This window comes from Vigna radiata, chromosome 1, assembly GCF_000741045.1.
Source record: "Vigna radiata var. radiata cultivar VC1973A chromosome 1, Vradiata_ver6, whole genome shotgun sequence".
NCBI lineage: Eukaryota > Viridiplantae > Streptophyta > Magnoliopsida > Fabales > Fabaceae > Vigna > Vigna radiata.
In genome coordinates, this window is record NC_028351.1 from 4,350,056 (window position 1) to 4,359,364 (window position 9,309).

General features: G+C 32.1%; 1 protein-coding gene across 1 annotated transcript; it reads right to left on the bottom strand.

Moving 5' to 3' along the window:
- Nucleotides 1-313: 313 nt before the first annotated feature.
- Nucleotides 314-7,612, bottom strand: LOC106772846 (TMV resistance protein N). Its single transcript, XM_022782114.1, has 5 exons — nucleotides 7,066-7,612; nucleotides 5,519-6,596; nucleotides 5,073-5,369; nucleotides 781-3,003; nucleotides 314-656 (listed from the first exon to the last, which is right to left on the bottom strand). Exons 1-4 carry the CDS (start codon nucleotides 7,554-7,556, stop codon nucleotides 862-864), a joined length of 4,008 nt encoding a protein of 1,335 aa, XP_022637835.1. The 5' UTR covers nucleotides 7,557-7,612; the 3' UTR covers nucleotides 314-656; nucleotides 781-861.
- Nucleotides 7,613-9,309: the final 1,697 nt, after the last annotated feature.

The window sequence follows — 9,309 nt, forward strand, 5'->3', positions numbered from 1 at the left end:
GTGTTACGTACGCTGTAGGAATTCTTTTGGTTTTAGTTCAGTTTTGTGATTTTGTATGATATATAATAATATATTATATGAAGTTATCACAATTGTTATTTGATTGGTATTCTTATAATATTATTTTATGATATATTAGTTTATGGAGTTGCAATGGTGTCTTCAACTTTATTGTCAAACTACATATGTAAAGAATTAACCATCACATCCTAGAAGCTTTTATACGTTACTGCTCAAATGAAAGAAGATGCCTGAAAGTGAATAAACGAAGATCAACAACAAATAACTTTTTATCATATTCAGTCTTCCACGTTAACCAAGCAAACAATTTTATGGTTTTACAGTTCCATGCACAAACCAAATACTATGATATGATATTCAATTGACATAAACAGTAGCTGTCGTAAAATTGGAATTTTTTAAGTTTGGAGTGTAAAAGAAACATTTTCCATTTACGAAATACCCTTTCAAATGCAATGCAGCTCCTCAAGATTTCATAATGCCTTCGCTGCACATGAAAGCCAAATATGCTAAAGAAGTTAACCAAGCCGATAAATGAACAGTTTCAAGAAAATACAACTTTGGGACAACGGATCAACACAACGTGGACATCAAACTATATCTTAGAAATCTTGTCAACTACTGAAGGAACCCACCTGCAAAATGCCATTGAAAATGTAAATAAAATAAAAATTAAAAATTAAAAATGAGAAATTCATAATAAAAGTTGAACGTTTTGAAACTTGTAATTAACAAGTATCGGTGATAAGCCACACTCACCAACTGAAGACCAATTAGCAGAAGAGCAAGAGACTAGCCCACTAAGTACCTTTCTGCCTTCCTCTTCCTATCTTCCTTTGTTTAGCTTGAAGATTCTGCAACATTGCTTCGGCTGCTATAAAGAGGGCACATTCCGCATTCTTTTATTGTCACAACTGATCTTAACTCATTCAAAACTGAGTCGTAATCTGGCCACTGAAAGTTATAATCATATGGACTGATCTCAAAAGTGAAGCTGCAAGCATCACTGAGCCTAAGGTTCATGCCGCTCCTCCTTAGACTCTCCAAGTTAAATTTCCATATAAATGTGTGATCTTTATCAAGGACTCTGTGATTACAATCCCATGTGAAATAGTTTTTTAACACATCATTATTTGGAATTATCTGTGTGCCATTATCATCAGATTCAAATTTTAGGTTGTAAACAAAAGAACCGCGCCTGCCTTTGATATCATTCGTATCTAACACTCCAAAAACCACACACAAAGCGAAACCAATGAGTCTGTCATCGCTGCAGAAACTTAAATCTTGATTTATAGTCAGTGAAGGTCCTTCGCTGCAAAAAGGGAACCAATGAGGAACTGCACTCCCTGGAAAACAGAAGCACACAGACTCATATGCATCGTCGGTCATCCTAAGCCTAGCATCCTCCTCAATGCTTGCACGAGCACCTGAATTCAGTTGTTGGGCATTGGTGAAATGAAATTTGAAGACACCCTCCTTTGAATCTGAGAGGTTTGGAACAAGAGAATTTGTCATCACTCTTCTAATGGATAGGCAATCCAATGCCACCAGTTGTTCTAGGAATGGGGGAATATGTGGGATGCATTCAAGCTTCTCACAATCGCTTAAATCAAGCGATTTCAAGCTTGAAAGATGAGCCATGCTCTCGGGAAGGTTCACGATTCCGCTCTTTCTCAGTGACATTTCCATTAATGAAGACAAGCGACCAATGTGAGTTGGGATTTCTGTTAATTTGGCACACCCGGAACAATCAAGTTTACAGAGAAGCTTAAGATTAACAATAGGGTTTGGAAGTGACTCGAGATCAGAGCAATTGTTGAGCTGCAGGGATCGAAGATTAACCAAATTGCCAAACGAGGAAGGGAGTTCTTTGATAAGCGTTTTTGTTAAGTTTATGTGAGCAAAACTTTGTGCCGGCTCCATGATCTCTGGGAAGGTCCTCAGCCTCAAGCAACCACAGAAATCAAGTTTCCTCAACTTCAATTTGAAAATGGTGCTTGGAAAAGATTGAAGTGATTCACAGAAGGTAAGGTCTAACTTACATAGTCTCGTGAGGCTTCCAATGGAAGATGGAATTATCTCAAGATTCCTGCAACAGTGCAAACTCAGTTCTTGAAGCCCTACCAAACGCCACAAGGATGAAGGTAGTGCCTGTATGGCTGTGCCGTCTAAGAGGAGAACCGCTAAATCTTCCATCGTGTTCTCAATCTCGGGGAAATTTTCCAATTTTGAGCAACCACTGAGACAAAGTTTCTTTAGGAATTTAATCTCAGAAAGGTCAAATGGAAATATTGTGAGGGAAGAACAGTGCGAGAGATCTATTAAACAGAGCTTCTTGAGACTTTGAAAGTTTAAGGGCACACCTCCAATGAGTTGTACCGGACTTTCATCATATACGTATATATTATCATTAATCACTTCTTTTTCTTCTTCATATTTCACAAAAATAATTGAGAAAATTTCCCTGAGAAAGGATATTTTTGAGAGAGGATAATGTGTATCATTACACGGCCAATAGCAAGTACCTTCACCCAGACCATTCCTAACAGAGGATCTTGGGAAAGCTCTACGTCTATTTGACCGCCGTATCAAACGAGGGAAACTTGAGACGGTTCCAGGTTTATACTCCGGTTTCATAAGAAGGGATCTTGAGATAGTTCCACGTTGACGCTCCAGTTTCACATGAGGAAATCTAGGTACACTGGTTGAAAACATTTTAAGCTTCTCACACGATGAAAGAAGAATCAATCCTGGTGATCTGTATAGAATATTGCTGGGAACAATTACACTATTGAGATCATAACATTTATCTAAACGTAAAGAAGTGAGCTTGGTGAGTAATATGGAAGAGTGAACTTTAATCAACTTTGAACAATCATTCAGAATTATTTCTTCAATATTTGGTGACATGGAAAGGTCTGGTATTCTAGTAAGTTTCTGAGAATAACTCAAGTTGAGCCTTTTCAACTTTGGTAAACTCTGCCACAGAAAGGAAATGAATCAGGTAATAAAGTAAAACTAAAATGAAGTTTTAAGCAATTTTATCTATTTTTATTAGGTAAACTCTTAGTTACAGTATCTATTTACTGTGTATTTTACATAAATACCACTGTTATAAAGATCACACTCTGAGTTAGCCAAATTATGGGTGGCTATATAATTTGATAGTTATTATAAAAATTCACAAAAATTAACATGTTTTGTTCCCTATTTAAATTTACATCCTAATAATTTCAACCTAAACTTATTATGGATTGATAATGATTGTAATTTATAATAATAGATGAGAATGTGGAAATATTTTATATCATGTATGTATCAACTATTTATCTTTATGACAATGATATTTTCACAACTCTTTTTTAACAACTTTTTGATAACAGGACGCGTATCATCATTTTATTAGTCTGAATTTATGTTTAAAAAAATATTTGAAATAGACCAATCATAAACTGTCATATATGCGTTGTCAAAAAATTGTCAAAAAAAAGAAACTTTTTCCTTATCTTTATTTATCTTCTTACATCTCTATGCTTCTTTCTCATAAAAATATATGTAAGAATTTTAATGAGAACGACATTACTCTTAACATCTTAACCGAACAACGAATTGACAAAGTAAAATGGTTGTCAGGGTTAAAATTGAACCTTAGGTAGATTCTATGTCAATCGTTGAGGGCCTTGCTCTACGAATGTTTTTTTTAAATACAAATTAATATATAAATAAAAATAATTTATTTTAATTTTAGTATAGTTTTTATATTTAGCATTTCAAGCATTTTACATCAATTTTCACACCGTTAAAATCTTTTTTTAAAATCCCCCACTAATATTACTTACAAATCATAAATCATAAATAGTATTAAATCAAATTTGAAAAAAAAATAAAAAAAATATACACACACACACACACATATATATATATATATATATATATATATATATATATATATATATATAAATTATTCGTGCCTTGTTACTGATATTTACATAAACTAAATTATAATTATTTACATATAATAAATATTACTTATACTTTTTCTAAGATGGTATCGGGACCCCAAATAAGTCTAAGTATCAAATACAGAACTCATTAGAAAGAAATATTTTATACATCAATAGTAACAGTAATATGATCACAACAATTAAAACTTAAAGCATGAAGTAACGAAAAGTCGAAGGAGGTTTGATTATCAAATTATTATAAAGAATTATTTTGACATAGAAACTAAGGATGATTTATATATAATATGTTTAAGTGTTAGTGACTCGTAAAACAAATTTAATAAGTCTTGTAGAAAAAGTTGAGTGTAATTTATTGTTATGTGATTTGGTGTGAGAGTATAATTTGACTAATTTATATCCCATATGGTGTGATTACTTAAATTATTAGTTCAGTGTGAATGTGTGAAAAATCGTACTTTGTACAAAACTAAATTATAAATATTGTATTTACTAATATTTTTGTGAAGTATATTTATATATAAATAATTTTGAGAATTTAGAATTAGAATATGATAATTCTTTTTAGTAAATGTATATGGTAGTTATAAGCAAGCATAATAATATTTAATGGGGGCATTTCAAATAAAATAAAATAAAAACATAGATTTTATGTATTAGAAGAGACTACCCACATATCTCCCTTATAAAGTAAGAAAACATTCTATAGAAAGACCCTAACATATAACAGACAAAAAAACTTAGAAAAGAATTATCTAATGCATGTCAGACCATACGGGGAGATATCTATCATCAATAATATGGGTAGATATACAATCATGGAACATTAGACTATATGCATAAAATGTATGCAAACTCTTCTCCATACTATTTGATTTATTACTATTTTTAGAAGCATGCTAACATGATTCTAATAATATAAGTACAATTGTGTGGTTCTAATAAAAGCAATATAAAACGAATAATGTGAAAGGCACACAGGAATGGTGAAAACATGTAGATGTACAAAGTAGAGAACATAATTCTAGAATTTATTTTTATCTTTAAAAGCCTAAAATACAAAGGAACATAAATAATGTAAAATACCTGATCTTTCCACAGTTTTTCAAGATGACAATATGGCATTTCGAGTCTCACTAGATTTTGTGAGCAAAAATTCCGTGATAAAGATTTTTGATGAAAACCAAACCAATAAAGAATCTTCAAAGTGTCTGGCAGACTTACTAGAGATGACTCAAGAAACACATCTCGATACCAAGAACAAGAATAAGAATAGAACATAAGCATCCTAAGATTGTTCATCTTTTTGAAAGCTTTTGCATGTACTTTAACTCCTTCCATTTCGTCTATATCTTGTAATATACATTGTATTGTATCTGATCCCTGAAAGTATCAATGCAATTAGAAAAAGAAAAAAAAAAAACTAAACATAAATGTTGCATTGCAAGCTATTTAATAACATCTAGATGGTTATCAATTTATCATAACATAAATCCACGTGACTCTTTCAATTGAGTAACAATAGAACATACCTTGTTATTTCTTAAAATCTCATGAATTTCGTCAGCCTTGAATAATCGGCTACGTTTTCCAGGATGTTGAGGACACTCTTTACGAACAATTTCTTGACCCATTTCTTGTATTAGATCGTGCATCACAATTCTACCATCCAAGATAGATATNAGNCATNTATCTTTGAGAANATNCATTCCAATNNNAGAAGANAAACCACANTCNTNTAGTNTTTCTACTACCACAATCTCGTTGTGTCCCCTGTAAAAGCAAGCTATTTCAAGAAATATGTTCTTCTGCTCCTCATCAAGCCCATCATAACTTAATTTTAATACATTAAAAGTTTCAACATCTTGGCCCTTTTCCAACTTTTGCAACTGACTTTCCCATTCTGCTCTTTGTCTTCCATAAAGCAATGAGCCCAAAATTTGGAGAGTTAACGGAATCCCTTTTGCATATCTCAACACCTTTATTGACAAGTCCATGTAAGTAATTTCTTCTGAAGAATTTTGTTTAAAAGCATGTAGATTAAAAAGTTTCAGAGAATCATAAAAATTCAACTCCTTAAGTTCGTAGATATCATTAGCTCCAGCATTTTTAAGCACTTGTCTGTCTCTACTGGTCATAATGATTCTACTGCCCTGTCCAAAGCTATCACGTTCTCCTATTAATTTGTTAAGTAGAGTTGAATCGGTCACATCATCAAGAATGAGTAGGACCTTTGATCGTTTGATCCTTTCATTGTAATATGATAAACGAGTGGATGATGCTTCCTTTAGAAGTTCAGACTGATATTTTCTTCTGATATTGTCTATTCCCTCTCGTTGTAGTTTTTCTTGAACATCTAAAATAAGGCTGTGGGAATCAAATTGCTTTGCCAATGTGTGATATAATTGCTCAGAAATGGTAGTTTTTCCTATTCCTCCCATGCCACAAATTCCTACGATCCGAATATCTGATGACTCAAGATGCAACAAGGATTGAATTCTTTCAATATGTTTTTCAGTGCCGATGATTCCTTGATCGTAAGTGACATAATAACAATTCAATTTTTTCAAAATATCTTCCACAATTTCTTCAACAAGAACATATTCTAGCCTGACGATGATTTAGGAAATAAAATTTAAGTATTCAAACATAAAAACTAAACTAAATTACAAAAAGAAATTTAGAGAGTGAAAAGAGTGAACATCATTGAATAGATTCATGTATGGATTTAAGTTTTGAGTTATAGATAAAAATAAATAAATTAAATATCTAATAAATTAAAAGAATCTAATTAAAGGGTTTGATCTTATCTTGGAGTATTAGTTTGGTTGGTTTAGAAGTTTCAAATCAAGATCACATAAATTCTACAATAAGTATTTCTGACTTATGATATAAGAGAGCAAACTTGTATTGTATGTACAAAGTTAAACTATAACATGGAATATGGTCAGAGATCTATGACCGACTAAGAGAAATGAAAAAAAAAAGAAACACTTAAGCTATGATGAGATCAACACAATTTTAGTAAATGAAAAGAGATTCAGATTATCTTAAAAGTGGATGTAAGAAATATAATGACCTGATAACGTTTGAATCCCAGCCAGAGAGTCCAGCAGCTTCGGTTAGAGCGTCCTTCCATCCTTGCACTTTGTCCATGTCTTCCTTAAACCGCAGTTCATGCTCTTTGAATGCTTCTTTGTATCTCTTTTCCTGCTTCCTGACAGTTGATGGATCCACCTTGTAGAAAACTGGTATCACATCCCTTCCATATCTCTTCTTGCAATCCAGTATCTTAATCAGTTCATTCAAACACCACGTTGAAGATGCATAGTTTTCGGAGAAAACCAGAACATAGATCTTTGATTCTTCTATTGCAGTTTGCAGTGCAGGTGAAATTTCGTCGCCTCTTTTTAGTCTGTAATCAATATATACTTCGATGTGCTTCCTCTCCAGCGCTGCATAAAGGTGACTAATGAAGTTTTCACGAGTGTCTTCTCCTCTGAAGTTGAGAAACACATCGTAGCTAGTGGGAGAAGTGGACACATCGAATGATGAAGAACTCTCTGCCATCGAAATCTATTTTCTCTCCTTTCTCTGCAATTCTCAATGCTCTGGATTCTAAAAATTTGTATACTCTCAGATAGAAACCAAAGTATATATTTCTACCATTTCTACCCAAAAGTCAATTCTGCTGCTCTGGCACATAATAAATAGCAAACCAACTTTTTGGAGAAGCCATTTAATTTTCTCAAAATATCTCTACATAGATAAAAAAAAAAAATAAGGAAAATTCCCTTTCACTATATTTTACCATCTTTCTTGTTTTAAAATACAAAAATTCTCTTTCTATAGAATCATTTTACTTTTATAAAAAGTTGTCAAAATAATAATAAGTTGGAAATATCCTTTTTGAAAAAAATATAGCAGTAGTTCTCTAGCAACTGAGAAAAAAAAAATATTGAATCAATTGAAGAGTCAAGAATTTACACAATAATTATGACTCTAAATTTATATCACTAATAGATGCAGAAACTAAGGGACATATGTCCCCATTGTACCCGTATCCTCTTTTCATGATAATAAAAAATAAATAAAACTAAAAATTAAATATTATAATAATTATTATAATAAAAAATATTATTAAAAATTATATAAAAGTTGTATAAAAAATTAAAATAAAAAACGGTCATAAAAGTTAAATATTTTTTTATTAAATTTATACTTTAATAATATTAGAAAGACAAATCATATTTTTATTAAATTTATACTTTAATAATATTAAAAAGACAAATCATATTTAATGTGACATCCCAAATATCATATATACATAGTTAAAGTATTAGATAACAGTATTAGGTGCATACAGTCATCAATTTAAGGCTGGACATTTTAAAACTTAAGTACAAGCTTAATAGTTGTCCAAAATACATAACTGAATAAAGGTTTAGGATATCTAAGAGTATTTCAAAATACAGATCATGATTAAATAAAAGCTTGAAGCTTTTCAAAATAAGGAAGACTATTTAAAATAAGAACTAGTAGATGTCCTAAGAACTAGGAGTTGGGTCCTCTTTAGTCTCCAATGCTTGCTCCAGTGGCACATCATTAGTTTCTGCTCACATTCAAAGGATTGGATGATCATCGCAAGGAAGAAGGCAAACACATACAACACATACGAATGCAAGGGTAAGCTAGGTTTCTATAAACAAACCAACCAATTTATGCAAGTCGAATCAATACAATACAGAACATATCAACATATCAGCATACAAGACATTATCAGTAATCACATCAATTATCCTACCATGTTAAGACCTCTAGACTCGACCGAACTTAGAATGTATGTAGAGCTGGGACGGGTTATGCACTTGTGGTGGTCTCTACTGCCTTGCAAGGCCATTGCCGATAGGTTTCACCTTACCACACACAAGTGTAAGTCCGTTACCGCGCGACAGACCTACAGTGGTAGCGCCTATCACTAGGACCTCCCACAACTCTCACCACACGCGTTAATCCTCTCTAAGTGAGAATGAAAAACCGTTAGAGTGTTAGGGATAACCCCCCATATGGAAGCCTCTTACATTCATTCTAAACACTAAATGATCTCACCTAAAGATCTTACTTTCATATTCAATCTAACCACTTTAAATCACATGATATTCCTCTTGAAACAATAATGTACCATGTTAAAATTGTATAAGTACATCCGATGCTATACTAAGTCATATACACATCATACAACATCAACCATGTCATAAAAATAACTCATACATTACATACTTTCACAGAAACATCACTTATTAACACAAATTTCTTTATAACC